The 25,967-nt window shown below is 39.2% G+C and overlaps 1 protein-coding gene across 2 annotated transcripts in view; it reads right to left on the bottom strand.

Moving 5' to 3' along the window:
* Positions 1–25,967, bottom strand: part of MICU1 (mitochondrial calcium uptake 1) — a 198,250-nt gene that overhangs the window by 6,649 nt on the left and 165,634 nt on the right. For both annotated transcript variants that reach the window (XM_082855096.1, XM_082855095.1), the window contains one exon: positions 156–245. In XM_082855096.1, coding sequence (XP_082711222.1) covers positions 156–245 — 90 coding nt within the window. The remainder of the gene's footprint in view (positions 1–155; positions 246–25,967) is intronic.

Genomic DNA, 25,967 nt, shown 5'->3' with positions numbered 1-25,967 from the left:
AGTCTGAGGGCTGAGCTACTGATGTGGGAAATGGGGAAGTTGAAGCAGTCTAGGCTGGTACCCTGGAGCTGGCTGCAAGGCTCCATCATAAAAGTGTCTACTTCAAGGGCAGTAAGGCTTGGTTTTTCCGCCGGACTCCAGAGGGCCCCACTCACCATCACAGTCAAAGAGCGCAAACACCACATCACACACGTGATCTGAGAGTTCCACTTTAGCCACTGTCCTGGCCACCTGCTGCATGGTTACTGAAAGAAGAGAGATGTTGAGTTAGCACAGCAGAGGGACTTTCATTTTGCTTTCTCTGAATGGAAGGATAAAACTATTCAGTCACAATAAAAAATTTTCAAGTGTATTTACGTCACATTTAAGAAAATGGTAATTCAGTTTTTAATCCATAACCCCCTTTCCTTTTCACTTCAGATTCCATTTTCTTTCTACTGCTGCCACAATTTAGGAGGTATATATAATTAAGTAAGAATGCCTGATACTAAATTTATAGAGAAAGTAGATTGGAGGTTACAAGGGGCTGGGGAGTTAGTGGTTAATCGGTACAGATTTTCTGTTTGGGGTGATGGAAAAGTTTTGGAAATAGTGGTGATGGTTGTACAACACTGTGAATGTCATTAATGCCACTGACTTACATACTTAAAAATGGTTTAAATGGCAACTTTTGTTATATATATTTTACCACAATAAAAATTTAAAAAGTGAAAATCCACATAATATTTAAGGATGGAATTCTAAGTCTTCAGCATGCAGTGGTGGCTTTTCTAATAAATTATTACCAGAAGAGTGCCTTGAAAAAAAATAAAGAATGCCTGATAGTCTCCGTCTTGGCATTTCCCTCCCACTGGAAAGAACACAATAACAAAAAGTCAAGGAAATAATGAGGCAGAGAAAGGATGGGGAAGTGGGGAACAAGGAGACTTGTCTGAGTGCACTGAGGCTTCACCCACCCGTTACTGACTAACAGTGGAGAATCTGCATGGCTGAGCTCCTGCCCTTCCTCCCAACAGGTTTTCCATCAGCCACTTTGTCTTTCCCAACTGTGCCGCTTGGGAGAAGCAGTGGCCCCATCTCACTAGATCAATACAGTCTCTCTTTTTTTTTCTTTTTCCAGATCTCATCAGAAACTCTCTTCTCTCTTGCCATTTTTTCTTTCTCTGACATTTACTGTTAAACACTAGCAATCACGTGAGAACTGGGTTCTCACAAAAAACAAGCCAGGAGGGACTAGGCAATTTCCCCTGCCTTCTTTGCCATTTATCCTCAAGCCTGATCCAGCTACATCTATAAATTATATTATTGCTTATAGACACACTCTTAAGTGAGGTAAAACTCAGAGGAAAGAAAAAGATGAATTTCTATTTATGAACCAACCAGCAATGAAGTGTTCCTATCTATAAACCTCAGATTAGATTCTTCTAGAAGCAATGTGAACTTAAACTAAAGGCAGTGTGCCTTCTCTGCTTATTTCATTCCTATAATTTCAGTTCTTTCTTGTCATTGTTTTTCTGCATTTGCTCTTTCACTTCACCTCTATAGCCTCCATTATATTCACCACAGGGCCCCTGAGGTCAGCTGATACAAATGCCAGAACAATGCAGAGGAGCAAGGAGATGCAGTAGAAAAACTGCTTGCAAGTCACAAGACCTGAGCTCTAGTCCTGGCTCCATCAACTTGCTGTGGTGGAGTCACCTGATTTCTTTAGGTATAATATTCTCTTTAGGTATAATATTCTCATATTCAAATGACAGGATGCCACAGGATAGCTGCTGAGGTGGCTTAGTAGTGCAAGGAATGGTTTATTGGCGTTTTCTAGAATCTGAGGGTGAGGGATAGGGGTGGAGGCACAGAAACAGCTGAAGATCTTGTGTGGCGAAGGGCAGAAGAAAAGTATAAAGGCCACAAGCTGGGCTGTACCTTAGTGTCCACAGCCTCTGGCTGGAGGGGGACTAGGCTGCTCACGAGAGCGGGAAGAGTCAGATTCCTCCTCCTGCAGCTTTAGGTTACTGCTCATACCGCCCCTCTTCCCGGGATGCGACAGTGAAAGAGGAATCAACATCCCCTGGAACTAAAAGACTTAAGCAGAATATATTATTGTGTGGATGTTCACGAGATGTGGTTAAGTGCTGATGGGGGAGATGGGGCCTCTACTAGACTGTAGAAATTCTAGGGTTTAGAAACTTAGCCTCGTAGGTCTAGACACTTGATTCTCTCAGTCGGCTCAGGAAGAACTGATTCCTGCTAACTAAATGGCCCGGGGAAAGAGGAGAAACCAGAAGGCCAATTTACAATGAAAATAGTAACTGTTAAGAGAACTAAACTGATGACAGCTGGCCATTATACTTCTCAGTAGGAAAATCTACTAAGGAAACTCAGTTCACCACAGAAGATTGCTCAGTGAAAAGAGAATCAGATCAGAAAACACTGGATGCTCTCAAACTGTGATCATTTACTGAATTACCCTTTGCGGCCACAGAAATGTGTCCTGAGAAGTGGCTCAAAACCTGTTCTACGTAGATAAACATGAATGCTTTATGTTAACCATTCCTTTCTCTGCCAATGTTTGTTAACCAGGCCTTTTTCACACTAATACCACACCTGTTATAACTGATAACTACCCTCTTTTTCTCTTTCCCAGTTCCATTTTCTCAGGGCAGAGTGCCTACTGCCAATTCCTTTTTAAAAATTGGAGTATAGGTGCTTTACAATGTTGTGTTAGTTTCTACTGTACAGCAAAGTGAATCAGCTATACATACACATATATCCCCTCTTTTTTGGATTTCCTTCCCATTTAGATCACCACAGAGCACTGAGTAGAGTTCCCTGTGCTATATAGTAGTGCTAATTCTTCTTGATGCTCCAAGTGCCTATCCTTTTCCCCATGAAGATAGACTCTTTCCTCTAAATAAACCATTAACTAAATAATATCCAAGAATGTCAGTGAGAGCTCTTGGCTTTTTTTTTTTTTTTTTTTTTTTTTTTTTTAGTGGAAAGCTCATTAAAGTGGTACTAAGTGGTTGTAGAACAGGGACTTCTGGAAGCCACTGTCAGGAATCCCTCATTACAAATACCATCTCTTGACAGAACAGTTACAGAATATGTTCCATCTCACATGGAGAGGGCTCTGATGCCATCTGTACTACAGGAGCTAAGTTATTCAAACCACTGGGATGTTACCAGCCAGCAAAGAGCCTGGCTGGGGTGCCCTTTCACAGTTCAAGATCCTCAGATAAGCCCCCAGGGTGTGAATCACAGCAGTGGAGGAAACAAACATTAAACTGGCTGGTGAGCTGTACAGCCAAGAGCACTTGGGACAAGTAGGATGACAGCAGATTACAAGCCAAGTGCTTGACAGCTGGTCCTGAGAGTTGGCTCATTCAGATTTGCTTCCACATCTCTGAACCACAAAGCCATAATTAAATCACAGAAAGGAGAACAATCCCTCACCCCCTCTGCCCCAGATCTCAACTTCTCCATGCAGACCAGTTGTTGGTACTGGAATTTGGGCCTCCCTTATTTCATGATGCTAATTGATTGATGGTTGGGGTTCTAATCTGAAAGATGTCTCTATGGAGCATGAAGTCACCCTGGAGAAGCCTACGTTTCCAAGGCCTATCTATTCCTTTGGTACAAATCTGGGCCAGCTGCCTGAACAATAGATGGACATGAGATTGGGTGGTTTCTACTAGATTGGGGTGGGAAGGAATTTGCAGAAGCGTGCTGAATTGGCACTCAAAAATGTGTTAACCATCTGGCTTTTTGAAAAGTCCAGGCAGAATCTGAATTGTGCCAGGACCCCCAATTTACTCTCTGGCACAGTCCATGACTGGGCAATTCAGCCTCAGACAGAAACTCATACTGAGTTTGTGTGACTATAATGTCAGAAGCTATATTACATAAAAGTATTCACAACAGTAGTTGAACAGAGGAAAGGAGAGTTCTGGAGGGATAAGAGCCCAGACATCCACTTGGAATCAGAATCTTAGAACTGGAAGAGACCTCAGACGAAAGGTAAAATGCAGAGAATTTGAATAACTTGCTCAGGGTCACAAGCTAACTAGTAGCACAGCTGGGTCTAGAATCAGGGTCTTCTGACTTCCAGCCAATGCTCTTTTCCCTATACACACTGGATCCACTCGACCCCTTATATGGACAATGGATCCCCCCATGAATCTGTCACTCTGTTGTTTTTTTTTTTTTTTTTTTGGCCGAACCTCATGGCTTGCATGATCTTAGTTCCCCGACACCCTTGGCAGTGAAAGCGCGGAGTCTTAATCACTGGACTGCCAGGGAATTCCCATTAATCTGTCACTCTAAACAAGAGAAAGAGCTCAGATGAAAGAAAAGCCAAGTTGGGGATTACTCCTTGCTAGTGGGCAGGGACGAATAACTGAGTAACAACTAGGGGTTGTGAAGAGCCAGCATTATAGTTTGACCACAGATCTGATTGCCCTACACATTAGCATTCCCTTGGAATGCATACTGACAATTTTAAGAACTTAAAGAAGTTTATTAAAATGCAACCCAGTGAAAAGCATATAAAACAAAGGTGGCCCTGGGAGCTTCTATACCTCTGATGCATAGATAGATCTACAGACAGTGTGACCCAGTTAGGAACTGCCTGTCTCTTCCTAATGCAAAGATGTTTAGAAAGGTGATATGCCACGTTGGGTTGACAGTCTCTAGCTGTGCGGCCATGTGATTATTCCTGTCTTCCTGGACTGCAGTGGAGAAAATCAAAAGCTGGCTGGTGACTGCCAAGGTTAAGTAAGGGAAGACATTTCTGCTTCAGCTTTGGAAGGGCTTATGATGCAGAGGTCCTAGTTTCTTAAATCCATACCTAGATGACTTCGAGGAAGGCAGGGACGGGGAAAGGATTTTCCTTTAAAAAGCACCTGTCCTTTCTTGGAAGTATCTTCTTCCAAGATACTTTGGCTAATACAACATACACATTTCAGCCTGACTGAGGGGGTGTGGGTGGGGAGGAAAGGACAATATTTAGGATGACAAGCAATTTAAGGAGCCAAGAGCAATGCAGTATACTAATAATGAAAAATATAACAATTCTGTGTTCTGCACGGTGCTTCTGAGCTGCAGGCAGGTTGACCCCCTCTGTGTGCTCAGGCAGTCCACCATCAGAGGTGATGCTGGTGATCCTGGCTCTTAAATACTGGTGTATGCCACAGAGAAAACCTGTGGTCAGGTTTTCTGAATCTCAGAGCATCATCCCAGATGACTGCTTCAATGGGCTTACATGATTAATCTAGTAAAACTGATTTACAGTAAGGTTTATTGCCATTGTCCAGTATTGTATCTGGCGTCATTAACGCTCAACACATTTTGTCCACAAAGGGCAAGCATTTCTATCAGTACCATTAGGCAGTGGTTTCAGGTGCCATGCTCAGAGGGCAATCACAGTTCAGTGGGAGAAACTATACAAACCATTAAGATGGAGAAGTACATAGGAGAACTATCAGACATTAACGGACACATATGGGTCACAGTGGAATAGACTGTACTTCGTTGGAGGTACATTTTGGATCCTAATTCTAAAGGATTAAAGAGACATACTGCTCCAGAGTTGGCAGGTACAATAGTAGGTGATGGGGGGTGGTGGTCTGAGTAAAGTACTGAAAGCAGGAAAGGATGCTAATGCCTGATTAGAGAGCTAGAACAGAGGTGCAGGTGGGGATGAGATTTTGCAGGGGGCCAGTCAAGTCTCCTTGCAGGGAAACCTTTATAACACAGCCAGGTCTTATTCGGAGACCAATTTACCATATTAACTTGCTTTTCCCTCTTTGACTCTTTAAATTTTCATTATTTTTTATTTTAAAAAGTTATTTTTCATTAGATAATACATTCAGCTGTTTCAAATGGTACAAAATGGTACAAAAGGGCTGGTACAAATGGTACAAATGGTACAAATGGTTTCAAATGGTACAAAAGGGCTGAAATCTCCCTCCCAAACTTATACCCCCGCCCCCTAGTTGTCCAGAGGCAACCAATATCTCCAGTTTCCCCAGAAATATTTTATAGATATAAAATCAAATATTTATTCTTCACTTTTTCCCACAAAATGGTGGTATATTAAATGGTTTTGCTTGACTCATTTAACAATATATCTAAGAAATAATTCCATTCCAATACATAAACAGTTCTTTTTTAACAGCTGCACAGTATTCCACCAAGAGGATGTATCATTATTTAGATAACCACTTCCTCATATTACTCTAACCTCAATCTTGAGGAGGAAGTGCCTTTTATCCCCCCCTTTACAAAATGACTTCTTTGGTGGGCTATGGGTGGGCTGTGGGTTGTCAGCTTCAACACAGTCTGAATCTCTGATGGCTAAAGTTGAAAGCAACTGAGATATTTAAGTTCAGTTTGCTGAAATTATGCCAAAAGGCTAAATACTCTTCACCTTAGCAAGTGTCTTATAAAACCTTCAGAGGCTTCTAAGGGTAGTAACCCCTTAAGCCCCCCAAAAGCAGCACATGCGTTAAAAAGTAATCTCTATACTTCCCCAGTTGGTATAATTCCTTTCTGATCCTTTTCATAGTAGGATGTAAATGTTGGCTGATGTTCTCACTTATCTATTTAAGAGGATGTTTTGGCAGTTTAGCCTACCCTCACTCTCCTCTCTCCCCCAGTGGTAATCATGAATCCCTAAAGCAGCTCCCTTCCTCCTTGGGGTACTTATATATAATTTTACTAAATCACAACATATTCAAAGCAACATAGTTAAGCCAGAATCAATCTTTAGAATTGCTAAGTAACTTTAAATTAGGGGAAAAAAATCAGGTCTCTGCAGAGAAAGTGCCTCATGAAGCAAATATTTCTTTCAGAATTTGAGCTTCCCTGCCTACATCATGAATAATTGTGTTTAAAAAATTGATGACTTTGTCTTAAATGAATGAAATCCTGGCCAACACTCTTCTTCACACATAAATGTTTTTACAAAATGCAATAACAAACTGAAGCATAGGGGCTTGCCTCCACAAACTTTAAAAGAATTTAGAAAATAGGAGCTTTTTTCCCATAACCTCTTCCCCACACGTCTTTATGACATTCCCATTTCCTGCCTTCATTCTATGGCTGTCTGGGGATGCTCTCCCATACATTTTTGCTGTGAACTTTTCCCTATTTCTGCCTTCCCATAAAAGCACTGAGTTCCCAATAGAATTCTCTAGGTCCTTCTCATGGCAGTGGATCCCGCGTACTAAAGAGAACAGTGGTATGGACGTGAGTGAACCTGAATCTCTGGTCTCAGTTTTGCATCGCGCTAGCTGTGATTTGAGCAAGTCATTTTCCTTCAAGTGTAAACAAAGAGGTTAAAAGAATAAAGCAAGGGTTTAAGTAAAATGATTTCTAAGCTCTTTTCTAGCCCTAAAATTTTATGACTGCCATTCTTAACGTCTTTTTAGATAACATGGCTTAGATCAGTTAAAATGTCCATATCTTCAGAAGTCCTCAAAGAATAGAATGGTGGTAATTTCTGGTATGGTGGGTAGAATTCTGAGATGGCTCTCAACATCCCCACACCCTGTAAAATCTCCTCTCTTTGAATGTGGGCAGGATCTGTGAATAGGATGTGATACCACTCTTGTGATTAGGTTACTTTATATGGAAAAGGTAATGGGATAGTCACTCCCATGATTACAGTTATATAAGAACCCATCTCAGCACACTGGGGGAAAGAGATTCTCCTGCTGGCTTTGAAGAAGTGAGCTGCCATATTGTAAGAGGGCCTGTGAGAGGGCCGCACGGCAAGGAACTGCAGCAGTCTGCTGCGAGTGACAGCCAACAAGAAAAAGGGACATCATTCCTACAACCAAAAGGAAATGAATTCTGCCAAGAACCCAGGTGAGCTTGGAAGAGGACTATGAACTCCAGATGAGAAAGCAGTCCTACTGATGTCTTGATTTCTGCCTTGTTAAGACTCTGAGCAGAGAACCCAGTTATGCTATTCTCAGACCCTGATTTATAGAAACTAGGGCATAAATAGGTGGTATTTTAAGCTGCAAATCTGTAGTAATTTGTTATAAGCAAGAAAGTTAAGTAGGGAAGGTATTTATGGTTGGGAATGTCCTTTTGACGTTCCTCAAATCATACTTTATATACAGCTACACTCATTCTAGGTATATTTTATGGAACTGTCACTTTTCTGCAACTACTATACCAAGCTCCATAAACTAGCTCTTATAGAGGCACTAGCCAAGATCTAATTAAGTTTTAAATTTCTTAACAAGAAAACAAATTAAAACTGCCACACTTCTCTTGGGAATTCAACAGCCTTGCTCTGATTTCAAATGTATCTGATAATTATAAGTTAGTTCATTTTCACACAGATTTGGGTATTTGGGCTAAAACATGTCCCTTAAAACATTACAACATTCAGTAAGAAGCTGATTATTTATAGAATTTCAAATCTGGAAGAACGCTTGGAGGTAATTAGTATAACTCTAACTTGAGGTCAGAGAAATTGTGACTTGCCCATGTGTCAAGGAAATTAATGACATGGGAAGGTGTCATACTCCTATCATTCTCCCCCTCACCCTAGGTTTTTATTAGAGCTTTAGCATCCTTTTCAGGATCTGACCATGTTTAGAATTAATTCACTCATTTATTCAACATTAATTAAATATCTACCGCATAAATATACATAATTCTTCTAGGCTCAGAGTAGGACACAAAGATGTGGAAAACATTGTTCTCGTCCTCAAGAGTTTACAGTCCAGTAGAAAATTCCCCCTTGAATGCTGTGGATACTAGAGATATTAATACTGCTTAGATATTCCTAGGAACAGAGAAGTTAAATAATGATAATGCCTTCTGAAAGCAATGATCCCAAGAATTTTTGGATGAATGATGAAACTTAGGAGAAACTAAAAGCTCCAATTTTCCTATTTAAAAAATACCAAAAAAAACCCACTTACAACTTCTAAACTAATACGAATCTCAAAAAGTACTGAAAAAAGCAGTAGATACTACTTTCTAAGAGAACAAAATTAAGCCTCATCAGGTTCTAGGATTATTATTTTTTTAAATAACTTTTTGGGACTCCTCTGGTGGCGCAGTAGTTAAGACTCTGCCTGCCAATGCAGGGGACATGGGTTCGATCCCTGGTCTGGGAGGATCCCACATGCTGCAGAGCAACTAAGCCCGTGTGCCACAACTACTGAGCCTGCGCACTAGAGCCCGCAAGCCACAACTACTGAGCCTGTGTGCCACACTACTGAAGCCCGTGTGCCTAGAGCCCATGCTCTGCAAGAAGAGAAGCCACTGCAATGAGAAGCCCGCGCACCACAAAGAAGAGTAGCCCCCGCTTGCCGCAACTAAAGCCCGCACGCAGCAATGAAGACCCAAAGCAGCCAAAATAATAATAATAAAAAATTAATTAATTAACTAAAAAAATAAGATAAACAGGCAGAGGAAAGTCAGTACCTTGGGGCTGAAAACAGAGCAGGCAGCTGTGTATAGTCATAATTTCAATCTAGTATAGTAATTTAGGGTTATCTCATTTAATTTTCACAATAGCCCTGAGGCAAGTAGCCTTTATCACCGTTCTACAGATCAGGAAACTGAGGTTTTGAGAGTTTCAGTGATTTGTTCAAAGTCCAAAGCTAGTGAGTAGCAGGGACTCAAAATCAGGTTTGAGTTTAAACCCAAAATTTATGCTTACAAATGTCTTGCATATATTTAGCTCTCAATAAATGCTAGATGTTGGAATCGTCTCTAAAAGTATAACAAAGTATTGCTACACCAATGAGTAGAGGTGATGAGGAACAGCTGGATCGTTAAAAGCTGAGAAGTCTATCCACATCTGTATATCCTATAATTTGATGTTCAGAAACTGACAGCTTAGTATATACATATGTCTTTTCTGTTCTGTGGTATCCTTTAAAGGGATACTAACTTTCCTTGCTACATGACCTTATTTAAGTAACTTTAGGCTTTTGTGTATTGGTTTCTTCACCAAAAAGTAATATAGGGCTTCCCTGGTGGCGCAGTGGTTGAGAGTCTGCCTGCCGATGCAGGGGACACGGGTTCGTGCCCCGGTCCGGGAAGATCCCACATGCTGCGGAATGGCTGGGCCCGTGAGCCATGGCCGCTGAGCCTGCGCGTCCGGAGCCTGTGCTCCGCAACGGGAGACGCCACAACAGTGAGAAGCCTGCGTACCGCAAAAAAAAAAAAAAAAAAAAAAAAGTAATATGGTCAGAAAAGTGAAGAACACAGATGTGTCTACTAAGATGTTCCTGTGTGGGATAAGAAGCTAGATTAGACAACTCCAGGAGTCTGTGTCACTGTAGGGTATGCATTACAGACGTCAGAGCATGTCTGAGTGGGAGAACCTGGTCCTGAACAGAAGAGACAATTGTAGGGCGAAAATGTCATATTTCATCTTCAAGAGAAGGACACTAACTCCAAAACATCATAGTTTACCAAAAGGACTTTATTCTCACCCAAGAATGGTCAACTCTTAGCCAAAGGGAACTGGGAGGAAATAGCCTAGAGCCTGTCTTCCCTAAGCTATTGAGAACCACAGTTCAAAATGGTGAACCTGCATTGTCTCCTCCTGGATTGCGTTTCAGCAATGATTTTCAAATTCCAGCAGCATTTTGGGATATACTGAGAGACAACATGATGGTGTGGAAAGAACACAGACTGGGATCAGAGAGACCTGAGCTTGAATTCTAGCTCTACTTAGCAGGGTAACCAAGAGTAAGCTGTTTCATTTTATATTTCCTTATTCATAAAATGGGGGATAATACTACCTAACTTTCAGTAAAAATACTTGGGATTGCAGAGAGTATCCTGTAGGGGATATGCCACAGGTTTTACTATTTATTTTCTTGGCTTGTCAGGTAATAAGGTAAACTGTATGTATAGGACAACTATAAAGAATTAAGGACAACCATGTCATAAATTATGATTTTCAGTTTAAGTGGGCTTGTGCTGGGGCATGAGTACTAAAGGCCATGGCCTATATCTGTGTGATTATTTCCTGTATTATAGTTCAAAGTACACGGGGGACACAACTGAACCTACAAGTTTCCCAAATCTCTAATATCCTAAAGTGCTTATAATGGGGCTTTACCATACCTGGAAACCTTTTATTCTCTTGGCAGAAATAAGAATACTCTAAGTCATACAGGCCATAGCTCATTCTAGAGCTCCAACTCAAATAATTTCTAACTCTTCCATCATAGGATGCCATGGGGAAGGACCCATGTTCAATTTTCCATTACCTTCTTCAGCAGACTAGGTAAATCATTCAGACAGCCCTTGAGAGGTTATATATCTAATTTTATGCCCAGTATGTATATGAATAAGCAATAGAACCAATTCCTCTTAAGTGCTAAACAAAAGAGATGACCTATAGTAGAAAGGTACTATAGTTCATGCAGAAAGGTTCTTTCTCCAAATGGTCAAAATTCAACAAAGACATGTCATTCTTGCCTGAGAGTTGTCATTCTCACATGAACCACGTAGAACTAAAGAAATAGCCACAATGAAATTTGGCATTTTCACTCTGAGGGACTACATCACGCTGGAATGTAAATCTGCAGTTGCCACCTGCCTGGGTTCTCCAACTGTTCTGAGGAACATTAGCTCTATAAGTTGTTAAAGACATTCTGAGGCAAGTCAAGTTTGGGAACTATATCACTCTCTTGGAGATTAATAATGCACATTAGCATATTAAAAAGTTGGCAGGAGTAGTGCTGCAGGAAGAAATTCTGTATAACCTGGCATTTTCCAAACTTATTTGAACCATGGAACACTTTTTCTGGGTTTTGTTTTAAACCCACAAAACCATTAACATATTGCAGTATATAATGTCCTTCACGATGCCGTTTCAGAAATTCTGTACTAAATTATGTCTAAAGACAGGTTTGCAAGCTCTAAAGAAGCCAAGGAAGAGAGAGTGCCAGGGCCTCTAAAAGGTGCCAATTTCTGAAGGTCCTAACCTTTTGGGAAAAAATGAAGACAGCTGAGACAGAGCAGCAGGCAGACAAAAGTACTCCTGTGCCAACCCCTGCCTCACTCTTTCCCCACCCCTCATAGGGGTCAGAGGCCCTCATTAGCACCTATCACAACAACGTGAACAGCTTGTATCCTTTTCTTTCTCCCCTAATAGACTATGAGCTTCTTGAGAGTAGAACCCTGTGCCCAGCATAGTGCCTATGCTGCTAGCTGAATGAATGGATGAACCACACTAAATCTGGTTATATCATCAACCTCATAATGGAAGCAGCAGGCATTTATTAAACATTCACTGCTTGATAGGCACAAGGTTAAGTGCTTTGTGTAGATTTATCCTCAGAACAATCCTATGAGGTGGATATTATTATCCTCATTCTAAAAACATAGAAACCAAATTCAGAAATTGCCCAGAGCTACTCAGCTAGTCAATGATGGAGCCAAGATTCAAATCCAGTATTCTTATCTATTACACTTTTCTTCCTCTCTTCTAAGATTCATCTCAGCAGTGAAATTCCATGATTCAGTGGAAGGAGAATTGGTATAGAACTCAAACGAATGGAAAAATCACTAGTATGACTATTAGGATCAGGAATGTTTAAAAGCAAAGGGGAGAGTGCAAGGAGAGCCTGCAAAAGACAGGCACATCTGGCAGAGCAAAGGAAGTGAAGACAGGCACATCTGGCAGAGGGAAGGAACTTGGAACGGTAGCCAAGCACAGGCTAGTCTTTGCATGCACCCTGCAGTACATCACTTAACATTGCTGATATCATGACCCCCTTAAGCTCGGATGAAGGTGAAATGTATGTTAAGTCTAAAAGATAGGGGTTATAGTACACAGTGAATTCATGACATGAATTTGTTCTCTGGGTCTACTGTCAAAGGTGAGGGGTTATTGGCTTGAGATCCTATGTCTTTTTCACATCTATCAAGATGTTCATTCACTCATTCATTTATTGAGCAAATATTTATAGGGTGTCTACTATATCCCAGATATTGTCCTAGGCACAGGGAATATATCCAGGAACAAGACAGATAAGCATTCTAGTAAACAGAGACAGATAATAAATGCACACATAAATATACAAGAAAATATCAGGTAGTGATAAAGCCTATGATACAGGCTGATGGAGTTACCAGGAAAGTGATTTATATGAGACCTGAGTTACAAGGAGCCAAATACACAGAGATCCTGGGAAAGAGCACTTGAAGTGAAGGAACAGCCCGAACAAAGGCTTTTGGGTGGGAATGAACTTGATATATCTAGAATATAAAAGAACATGTGGAATGGAGTGAACTGGTAAGAAAGTGATATTTGATGTACTCAAAGAGTATATAAGAGCCATGCCATATGGAGCCCTGTAAGCCTAGGTAAAGAGATCAGGACTAGAGTAGGCTAGGTGGAGAAACAGAGTCAGATTCAGGATGTTTTGGAAGCAGGGACACGATTTATTGAAGAAATAAATATGGGGATGAACGAGTACAGAATCAAGGATAATGCTTACTTTTGTTTGTTCGAGCTCCTGGACAGATGAGGCATAATTCAGTTAATAAGTATTTATTGAGGGCCTACTATCTATGTACAAAATATCACAGTTAGTAGTCTCTGCTCTACCTGATAAGTCATATTTGTGAAAATTCAAGACCATGTCTATAATTTATGGATAGGAATTGATGACAGTAGTGAAGGCAGAAGATTTTAGGTTAATGCCTCTTTTTTAAAAAACTATAAAAGCTACAGACAATATAGTTAGTTTTTTTATAATTTATATTGAGTAGTCAGGTAAGGCCTCTTTGAAGAAATAGAAGTTAGCCATGCAAAGAGTATAATTAGGTTTAAAAAAATGAGTTTTTTTTTTTTGCGGTACGCGGGCCTCTCACTGTTGTGGCCTCTCCCGTTGCGGAGCACAGGCTCCGGATGCGCAGGCTCAGCGGCCAAGGCTCACGGGCCCAGCCGCTCCACGGCATGTGGGATCTTCCCGGACTGGGGCACGAACCCGTGTCCCCTGCGTCGGCAGGCGGACTCTCAACCACTGCGCCACCGGGGAAGCCCAAAAACGAGTTTTTAAACAGACAATACAAATATTCTCATGGTAAATTAAACTCATATACTTTTTTGTTTCTATTTTTGCCTTACTTTGTAGACTATGTATGAGTGATATTTAGGTCTTGGTTGCTACAGTGCATTGAATGGTGGCCACCCCAAGAGATATGTCCTACATCTTAGCCTCTAGAACTTGTGAATATGACTTTGTTTGGAAGAAGGGGATTTGCAGATGTAATTAAGGATCTTGAGATGATACCAGGTGGGCCCTAAATCCAATGACAAGTGTCCTTACAAGAGATATAAAAAGGATAGACACACAGATATACAGAAGAGAGAAGGAGGGGGAAGACCACGTGAAGACAGAAGTAGTGATTGGTAATATGCAGCCACAAGCCAAGGAGTGACTAAGCCACCAGAAGCTGGAAGAGGCAAGGGAAGATTCTTCCCTAGAGCCTTCAGAGGGAGTGTGGCCCTGCAAACATCTTGATTTCAGATTTGTGGGCTTCAGAACTGTGAAATAACTTTCTGTTGTTTTAGATCACCATGTTTGTGGTAATTTGTTACAGCAGCCCTGGGAAATGAACACACTTGGCTTCTTCCTCTTACTTAGTATGAATCTAGGGCAGTTTCCCCTAGATATCTATCTTTTACACTCAGGGACTCCAAAGTTACACAGATAGAACAATCTAAGAAGTCAAAATAAATGCCAATATCATCTATCTCAAAACCAAACATATTTTTGGATATCAGATAAGACTGTATAATTTGTACCACTGCCTCTGTTAACAAGGATAATGAGGCATGAACTCTATGGAGAGACTAAACATCCCAGGAAATGGTTTGAAGTCATTTGAAAGAAACACTTTATCTTTTTTTTCTTTAACCACTAGGTTGCACTTTCCTTTGCTACCATTACCCTGAATCATTCTATTTTGTACATCCTATAATTTTAACACAGACAGTGATTCATCCTACATAATTGTTCTTTAAAGTGAATCTATTGTCTTTAGTTGGACTTTTCAAAAAAAGGTATGCAAATATAAATAGGAGCTTATTAATTTTATTTTAATAATGAGTGATGACTTCAAATCTTACATCTTTGGATTTGCAGATGCTGTCAAATCTGTTTTGTGAAACAAAGCAATACAACCAAAGCTATTCTGGAGAAACGACCCTGTGGTATTACACATACACATACATAACCTCCATGATTTCATTAATTTTTTCCAAAGGCTTCTACAAAGGTAAGAGGAGGTATTATTTTAAACAAACAAAAATAAATATGTAAACAAGCAAGGAGACAAATGCTGTTTTAAAAAGTTATGTGGATCAAGAAAATGAAATAAAAGGCATCCAGGATGGAAAGGAAGAAGTAAAATGATCTCTGTTTGCACATAGCATGATCTTATATTAGAAAATCTTAAGAAATCCATCAGAAAGTGTTGAATAAGCAAGACTGTGCTTATAAAACCTGAGTCGGTGCTTTGGAGAGATTTAAAAATCACAAATCACAGTACCCAATGGTGAAATAAAAACATTGTCAGATAAACCAAAAACTAAGAGAATTAACTGCCAGCAGATTCGTACCATAAATGATAAAGGAAGTTCTTCAAACTGATGGAAGTGATACCAGATAAAATTTTAGATATTCAGAAATAAATGAAAAACACTCAAACTGGTAAGTATGAATAAATGGTAAATGTGGCTAAGTATAAAAATTATTTTTTTCTGTTAATTTACTGAAAAATATAATTGTAGAAAACAAACATGCTAACATTATATGATAGGGATTATAACATATATAGAGGAAATACAAAATGACAACTATGGCATAAAGGATGGAATGACGGGAAATGGAACTGTACGAATGCAAGGTTCTTACATTTCACTTGAAGTGGTACAATATTAACTTTAAGTAAACCATGAAAAGTTATAATTTCTAGAGAAACCACTAAAATATAAAATGCAAAAAAGTATAGCTAAAAGGCCACTAGACCCAACTCTATGTCTAGAAGAGATATACCTGAAAGACACAGATAGGTTTAACATAAAAGAATAGACATACCATGCAAACAATAACTACCCAAAGAGCTGGAGTAATTAAATCAATACCAGACAAAATAGAATTCAAGAAAAGGCGTATTACAAAACATAAAGGGGGAATATTTCATAATGATAAAATGGCCAGTTCATCAAGAAAAGACAATAATCATAATCATTAAGTATGTATGCACTTAATACCAGAGCTCAAAATTAATGAAGCAAAGACTGACATCATTTAAAGGGAAAAACAGATGAGATTGGTTCAAGATGGTAGAGTAGAAGGACATGTGCTCAGTCCCTCTTGTGAGAGCACCGGAATCACAATTAACTGCTGAACGATCATCAACAGGAAGACACTGGAACTCACCAAAAAAGATACCCCACATCCAAAGACAAGGGAGAAGGCTCAGTGTGACAGTAGGAGGGGCGCAATCACAAGAAACTCAAATCCCATAACCCCTGGGTGGGTGACTCACAAACTGGAGAGTACTTATACCAGAGAAGTTCACCCACTGGAGTGAAGGTTCTGACCCCACGTCAGGCTTCCCAACCAGGGGGTCCAGCAACGGGAGGAGGAATTCCTAGAGTATCAGACTTTGAAGGCTAGTGGGATTTGATTGCAGGACACCGACAGGGCTAGGGGAAACAGAGACTCCACTCTTGGAGGGCACACACAAAGTACTGTGCACATCAGGACCCAGGGGAAGGAGCAGTGACCCCATAGGAGACTGAACTAGACCTACCTGCTAGTGTTGAAGGGTCTCCTGCAGAGGCGGCCGGTGGCTGTGGCTCACTGCAGGGACAAGGACACTGGCAGCAGAAGTTCTGGTAAGTACTCCTTGGCATGAGCCCTCCCAGAGTCTGCCATTAGCCCCACCAAAGAGCAGGGTAAGCTCCAGTGCTGGGTTGCCTCAGGTCAGACAACCAAAAGGGAGGGAACCCAGCCCCATCCATCAGCAGACAAGCGGATTAAAGTTTTACTGAGCTCTGCCCACCAGAGCAACACCCAGCTCCACCCACCACCAGTCTCTCCATCAGGAAGGTTGCACAAGCCTCTTAGATAGCCTCATCCACCAGAGGGCAGACAGCAGAAGCAAGAAGAACTACAATTCTGAAGCCTGTGGAATGAAAACCACATTCACAGAAAGATAAACAAGATGAAAAGGCAGAGGACTATGTACTAGATGAAGGAACAAGATAAAACCCCAGAAAAACAACTAAATGAAGTGGAGATAGGGAATCTTCCAGAAAAAGAATTCAGAATAATGATAGTGAAGATGATCCAGGACCTTGGAAAAAGAATGGAGGGAAAGATCGAGAAGATGCAAGAAATGAAGATGCAAGAAGAATTTAAAAACAAACACCTAGAAGAGTTAAAGAACAAACAAACAGAGATGAATGATACAATAACTGAAATGAATATACTAGAAAGAATCTATAGCAGAATAACTTAGGCAGAAGAATGGGTAAGTGACGTGGAAGACAGAATGGTGAAATTCACTGCCATGGAACAGAATAAAGAAAAAAGAATGGAAAGAAATGAAGACAGCCTAAGAGACCTCTGGGACAACGTTAAATGCACCAATATTTGCATTATAGGCATCCCAGAAAAAGAAGAGAGAAAGGACCTAAGAAATTATTTGAAGAGATTATAGTCGAAAACTTCCCTAACATGGGAAAGGAAACAGCCACTCAAGTCCAGGAAGCACAGAAAGTCCCAGGCAGGATAAACCCAAGGAGAAACACACCAAGACAGAAAGTAATCAAATTGACAAAAATTAAAGACAAAGAAAAATTATTAAAAGCAACAAGGGAAAAACGACCAGTAACATATAAGGGAACTCCCATAAGGTTAACAGCTGATTTCTCATCAGAAACTCTACAAGCCAGAAGGGAGTGGCACGATATATTTAAAGTGATGAATGGGAAGAACCTACAACCAAGATTACTCTACCTGGCAAGGATCTCACTCAGATTCGACAGAGAAATTAAAAGCTTTACAGATAAGCAAAAGCCAAGAGAATTCAGCACCACCAAACCAATTCTACAACAAATGCAAAAGGAACTTCTCTAAGTGGGAAACACAAGAGAAGAAAAGAACCTACAAAAACAAACCAAAACAAATAAGAAAATGATCATAGGAACATACATATTGATAATTACCTTAAATGTGAATGGATTAAATGCTCCAACCAAAAGACACAGGCTTGCTGAATGGATACAAAAACAAGACCCAGGGCTTCCCTGGTGGCACAGTGGTTGAGAGTCTGCCTGCCAATGCAGGGGACACAGGTTTGAGCCCTGGTCTCGGAAGATCCCACATGCCACGGATCAACTAGGCCCGTGAGCCACAACTACTGAGCCTGCGTGTCTGGAGCCTGTGCTCCGCAACAAGAGAGGCCGCAATAGTGAGAGGCCCGCGCACCGCAATGAAGAGTGGCCCCTGCTTGCCGCAACTAGACAAAGCCCTCGCACAGAAACAAAGACCCAACACAGCCAAAAATAAATAATGAATTAATTAATTAAAAAAAAACAAAAACACAAGACCCATATATATGCTGTCTACAAGAGACCCACTTCAGACCTAGGGACACATACCGACTGAAATTGAGGGGATGGAAAAAGATATTCCATGCAAATGGAAATCAAAAGAAAGCTGGAGTAGCAATAATCATATCAGATAAAATAGACTTTAAAATAAAGAATGTTACAAGAGACAAGGAAGGACACTACATAATGATCAAGGGATCAATCCAAGAAGATATAACAATTATAAATATATATGCAACCAACATAGGAACACCTCAATACATAAGGCAAATGCTAACAGCTATAAAAGAGGAAATCGATAGTAACACAATAATAATGGGGGACTTTAACACCTCACTTACACCAATGGATAGATCATCCAGAAAGAAAAGCAATAAGGAAACACAAGCTTTAAATGACACAATAGACCAGATAGATTTAATTGATATTTATAGGACATTCCATCCAAAAACAGCAGATTACACTTTCTTCTCAAGTGCACATGGAACATTCTCCAGGATAGGTCACATCTTGGGTCACACATCAAGCCTTGGTAAATGTAAGAAAACTGAAATCATATCAAGCACCTTTTACAACCACAATGCTATGAGATTAGAAATCAGTTACAGGGAAAAAAACACAAACACATGGAGGCTAAACAATATGTTACTAAATAACGAAGAGATCACTGAAGAAATCAAAGAGGAAATCAAAAAATACCTAGAGACAAATGACAATGAAAACATGACAATCCAAAACCTATGGGATGCAGCAAAAGCAGTTCTAAGAGTGAAGTTTATATCAATACAATCCTACCTCAAGAACTAAGAAAAATCTCAATCTAACCTTACACCTAAAGGAACTAGAAAAAGAAGAACAAACAAAACCCAAAGTTAGGAGAAGGAAAGAAATCATAAACATTAGAGCAGAAATAAATGAAACAGAAACAAAGAAAACAATAGCAAAGATCAATAAAACTAAATACTGGTTCTTTGAGAAGATAAACAAAATTGATAAACCTTTAGCAAGACTCATCAAGAAAAAGAAGGAGAGGACACAATAAAATTAGAAATGAAAAAGGAGACGTTACAATGAACACCGCAGAAATACAAAGCATCCTAAGAGACTACTACAAGCAACTCTATGCCACTAAAATGGACAAAGTGAAAGAAATTGACAAATTCTTAGAAAGGTATAACCTTCCAAGACTGAATCAGGAAGAAATAGAAAATATGAACAGACCAATCTCAAGCAATGAAATTGAAAATGTGATTAAAAATCTTCCAAAAAAACCCAAAAATCTTCCAACAAACAAAAGTCCAGGACCAGATGGCTTCACAGGTGAATTCTATCAAACATTTAGAGGAGAGCTAACACCCATCCTTCTCAAACTCTTCCAAAAAATTGCAGAGGGAGGAACACTCCCAAACACATTCTACGAGGCCACCATCACCCTGATACCAAAACCAGACAGAGATACTACAAAAAAAGAAAATTACAGACCAATATCACTGATGAATATAGATGCAAAAATCCTCAACAAAATACTAGCAAACAGAATCCAACAACACATTAAAAGGATCATACACCATATCAAGTGGGATTTATCCCAGGGATGCAAGGATTCTTCAATATACGCAAATCAATCAATGTGATACACCATATTAGCAAATTGAAGAATAAAAACCATATGATCATCCCAATAGATGCAGAAATAGCTTTTGACAAAATTCAATACCCATTTATGATAAAAACTCTCCAGAAAGTGGGCAGAGAGGGAACCTACCTCAACATAATAAAGGCCATATATGACAAAATCACAGCAAACATCATTCTCAATGGTAAAAAACTGAAAGCATTTCCCCTAAGATCAGGAACAAGACAAGGCTGTCCACTCTCGCCACTATTATTCAACATAGTTTTGGAAGTCCTAGCCACAGCAATCAGAGAAGAAAAAGAAATAAAAGGAATACAAGGTGGAAAAGAAGAAGTAAAGCTGTCACTGTTTGCAGATGACATGATACTATACATAGAGAATTCTAAAGATGCCACCAGAAAACTACTAGAGCTAATCAATGAATTTGTAAAGTTGCAGGATACAAAATTAATGCACAGAAATCTCTTGCATTCCTATATACTAACAATGAAAGATCAGAAAGAGAAATTAAGGAAACAATCCCATTCACCATTGCAACAAAAAGAATAAAATACCTAGGAATAAACCTACCTAAGGAGGTAAAAGGCCTGTACTCAGAAAACTGTAAGACACTGTTGAAAGAAATCAAAGATGACACAAACAGATGGAGAAATATACCATGTTCTTGGATTGGAAGAATCAATATTGTGAAAATGACTATACTACTCAAAGCAATCTACAGATTCAATGCAATCCCTGTCAAATTACCAGTGGCATTTTTTACGGAACTAGAACAAAAAATCTTAAAATTTGTATGGAGACACAAAGGACCCCGAATAGCCAAAGCACTCTTGAGGGGAAAAAAACAGAGCTGAAGGAATCAGACTCCTTCACTTCAGACTACAGGGCTATAGTAATCAAGACAATATGGTACTGGCAGAAAAACAGAAATATAGATCAATGGAACAGGATAGAAAGCCCAGAGATAAACCCAGCATCTATGGTCAACTAATCTATGACAAAGGAAGCAATGATATACAATGGAGAAAAGACAGTCTCTTCAATAAGTGGTGCTGGGAAAACTGGACAGCTACATGTAAAAGAATGAAATTAGAACACTCCCTAACACCATACACAAAAATAAACTCAAAATGGATTAGAGACCTAAATGTAAGCCCAGACACTATAAAACTCTTAGAGGAAAACATAGGAAGAACACTCTTTGACATAAATCACAGCAAGATCTTTTTTGATCCACCTTCTAAAGTAATGGAAATAAAAGCCAAAATAAACAAAGGGGACCTAATGAAACTTCAAAGCTTTTGCACAGCAAAGGCAACTATAAATAGGACAAAAAGACAACCCTCAGAATGGGGAAAATATTTTCAAACGAATCAATGGACAAAGGATTAATCTCCAGCATATATAAACAGCTTATGCAGCTGAATATTAAAAAAACAAACAACCCAATCAATAAATGGGTAGAAGACCTAAATAGACACCTCTCCAAAGAAGACATACAGATGGCCAAGAAGCACATGAAAAGCTGATCAACATCACTAATTATTAGAGAAATGCAAATCAAAACTACAATGAGGTATCACCTCACACCAGTTAGAATGGGCATCATCAGAAAATCTACAAACAACAAATGCTGGAGAGGGTGTGGAGAAAAGGGAACCCTCTTGCACTGTTGGTGGGAATGTAAATTGATATAGCCACTATGGAGAACAGTATGGAGGTTCCTTAAAATACTAAAACTAGAATTACCATATGACCCAGAAATCCCACTACTGGGCATATACCAAGAGAAAACCAAAATTCAAAAAGAGACATGCACCCTAATGTTCATTGCAGCACTACTTACTATAGCCAGGTCACGAAAGCAACCTAAATGCCCATCGACAGACAAATAGATAAAAAAGGTTTGGTACATATATACAATGGAATATTACGCAGCCATGAAAAGGAACGAAAGTGGGTCATTTGTAGAGACATGGATGGACCTATGGACTGTCATACAGAGTGAAGGAAGTCAGAAAGAGAAAAACAAAATCATATATTAATGTATATATATGGAATCTGGAAAAGTGGTACAGATGAACTGGTTTGCAAGGCAGAAATAGAGACACAGATGTAGAGAACAAACGTATGGACACCAAGGGGGGGAAAGTGGCAGGGGTGGTGGTGGTGGTGGGATGAATTGGGAGATTGGGATTGACATATATACACTAATATGTATAAAATAGATAACTAATAAGAAACTGCTGTATAAAAAATAAAATAAAATAAAATGCAATATGATATCCTTGATTAAATCATGGAGATATGAAAAAAGAAATAAAGGGAAAAACAGACAAATTCACACATCATGCTTAGAGATTTTTTTTTTTTTTTGCAGTATGCGGGCCTCTCACTGTTGTGGCCTCTCCCATCGCAGAGCACAGGCTCTGTACACGCAGGCTCAGTGGCCATGGCTCACGGGCCTAGCCGCTCTGCGGCATGTGGGATCTTCCTGGGGGCATGAATCCGTGTCCCCTGCATCGGCAGGCGGACTCTCAACCACTGCGCCACCAGGGAGGCCCCATACTTGGAGATTTTCACATTCCATTCTCACTAACTGATAGAACAACTAGCCAAAAATTCAGTAAGGACATCCAAGATCTGAACACTATCAACCACCCTGACCTAACTGACATTTTTATAACACTATATTCAAAAGCGTAGAACGCACATTCTTTTCAAATGTATATGAAACATTTATCAAAAAACTGACCATATGCTGGGCCATAAAACAAGTCTCAATCCATTTTAATGAACTGAAATGTTATGGAGTGTGTTGTCTGACCACAATGGAATTAAATTAGAAATTAAAAACAAGAGTGTCTCTAGAAAAAACAAAATATTTGGAAATTAAAAAACATATCTTTAAATAACATGAGTCACCAAAGATCATGGGGAAAATCAGAAAATATTTCAAACAGAATGATGGTGAAAATACAACATATCAAAATATAGATAAAGTGATGTTTAGAACAAAATATATAGCCTCAAAAGCTTATCTTAGGTCTTCCCTGGTGGTGCAGTGGTTAAGAATCCGCCTGTCAATGCAGGGGACACAGGTTCGAGCCCTGGTCAGGGAAGATCCCACATGCTGCGGAGCAACTAAGCCCATGTGCCACAACTACTGAGCCTGCGCTCTAGAGCCAGTGAGCCACAACTACTGAAGCCTGTGCACCTAGAGCCCGTGCTCTGCAAGAAGAGAAGCCAACACAATGGGAAGCCCACGCACTGCAAAGAAGAGTAGCCCCTGCTCACCACAACTAGAGAAAGCTCACTTGCAGAAACAAAGACCCAACACAGACAAAAAGAAAAAAAAAAAAAAGCTTATCTTAGAAAAGGTAGGTAAAGTTCCGTGTTAAGAAGCTAAAAAATGAAAAGTAATGTATACTGAAAATAAGTAGAAGGAAGGAAATAATAAAGATATGAGCAGAAATCAATGCAATACAAAAAACCAGAGAGAAAATTAACAAAGTCAAAAATGGGTCCTTTGAAAAACTTAACAAAATTGCTAACCCCCGAGGTAGATTAAATAAGAAAAAAAAAAAAAAAAAGAGGGAGAGAGAGAAGACATAATTCATCAATGTTAGGAGTAAAAGGTAAGATTTCAGATTTTATAGAATCCATAGATATTAAAAGGATAATGATGGAATATTATGAACAGCTTTATGTCAATAAATTAAATAACAGACAAAATGGTCAAATTCCTAAAAAAAAGACAACGCATTAAAATTCACTCAAGATAAAACACAAACTCTGAATGCCTATGTATTTATTTTAAAAATTAAATTATTAAAATGTTCCCACAAAGAAAACTGCAGGCCCAGATAGTTTCATTGGTGTATTCTATCAAACAATTCAAAATGAAAGAACAGTGATCTTTCACAGGCTCTTACTGAAAATAAAGAAGAAAAAATTCCCCAACTCATTTTATGAGGACAGTATACTCTGATTACAACATCTGAAAAGACATTACAGAAAAGAAAATTACAGACCAATATTCCTCAGTATTTTACAAAATGCTAGAAATAAATTTAGCAATATACAAAAAGACTAATACATCATTACCAAGTTGGGTTTATTTCAGGACAATAAAGGATAATCAATGCAACTACCATATTAAGAAAATAAAGGAGAAAAGCCATATAATAATTCCTATGTATATATATAGAAAAAGTTTTGTCAAAATTCAATATTGATGACAAAAACTTTTTTTTAAATTAGGAAAAGAAAGGAATTTCCTTAATCTGATAATGGGCATCTATGAACAGTCTAATCTAATATCCAACTTAATGGTGAAATACTGAATGCTTTCCCCCTAAAATCAGGAAGAGGCCAAGGATACCCACTCTCAGCACTTGTATTCAACACTGTATTGGAGGTTGAAGCCAGTGCAATAAGGCAAGAAAAAACGGCATAAATATAAAAAAGAAGAGGTGAAACTCTCTTCGCAGATGACATGATTGCTTACATATAAAAACCTAAGGAATCCACAAATACCTAGAAGAATGAGCAAATTTAGCAAGACTACAGAATACAAGATCAATATACAAAAATAAATTGTATTTTATAATAACAAACAATTGGAAAATGAAATAAAAATTCAATTTTTAATAGCATTAAAACCATAAAATACTTGGGCATAAATTTTTAAAAATATGTGTAAGACCTGTGCATTTAACACTACAAACCACTGATGATAGAAATAAAATAAGACCTAAAAAAATGGAGAGAGATAATATGTTCATGAACTGGAGGACTCTGTCACTAAGATGTCAATTCTCCCCAGATTAATCTATTTATTCAATGTTATTGTAATCACAATCCTACCTCTTTTTTCTTTTTTTTACATCTTTATTAGCATATAATTGCTTTACAATGGTGTGTTAGTTTCTGCTCTATAACAAAGTGAATCAGTTATACATATACATATGTTCCCATATCTCTTCCCTCTTGCATCTCCCTCCCTCCCACCCTCCCTATCCCACCCCTCCAGGAGGTCACAAAGCACCGAGCTGATCTCCCTGTGCTATGCGGCTGCTTCCCACTAGCTATCTACCTTACATTTGGTAGTGTATATATGTCCATGCCTCTCTCTCGCTTTGTCACAGCTTACCCTTCCCCCTCCCCATATCCTCAAGTCCATTCTCTAGTAGGTCTGTGTCTTTATTCCTGTCTTACCCCTAGGTTCTTCATGACATTTTTTCCCCTTAAATTCCATATATATGTGTTAGCATACGGTATTTGTCTCTCTCTTTCTGACTTACTTCACTCTGTATGACAGACTCTAGGTCTATCCACCTCATTACAAATAGCTCAATTTCGTTTCTTTTTATGGCTGAGTAATATTCCATTGTATATATGTGCCACATCTTCTTTATCCATTCATCCGATGACGGACACTTAGGTTGTTCCCATCTCCGGACTATTGTAAATAGAGCTGCAATGAAGATTTTGGTACATGACTCTTTTTGATATGGTTTTCTCAGGGTATATGCCCAGTGGGATTGCTGGGTCATATGGTAGTTCTATTTGTAGTTTTTTAAGGAACCTCCATACTGTTCTCCATAGTGGCTGTACCAATTCACATTCCCACCAGCAGTGCAAGAGGGTTCCCTTTTCTCCACACCCTCTCCAGCATTTATTGTTTGTAGATTTTTTGAT

This window comes from Leucopleurus acutus, assembly GCF_964270905.1.
Source record: "Leucopleurus acutus genome assembly, chromosome: 14".
NCBI classification, from domain to species: Eukaryota; Metazoa; Chordata; class Mammalia; order Artiodactyla; family Delphinidae; genus Leucopleurus; species Leucopleurus acutus.
This window is presented reverse-complemented; position numbering and strand designations above follow the sequence as displayed.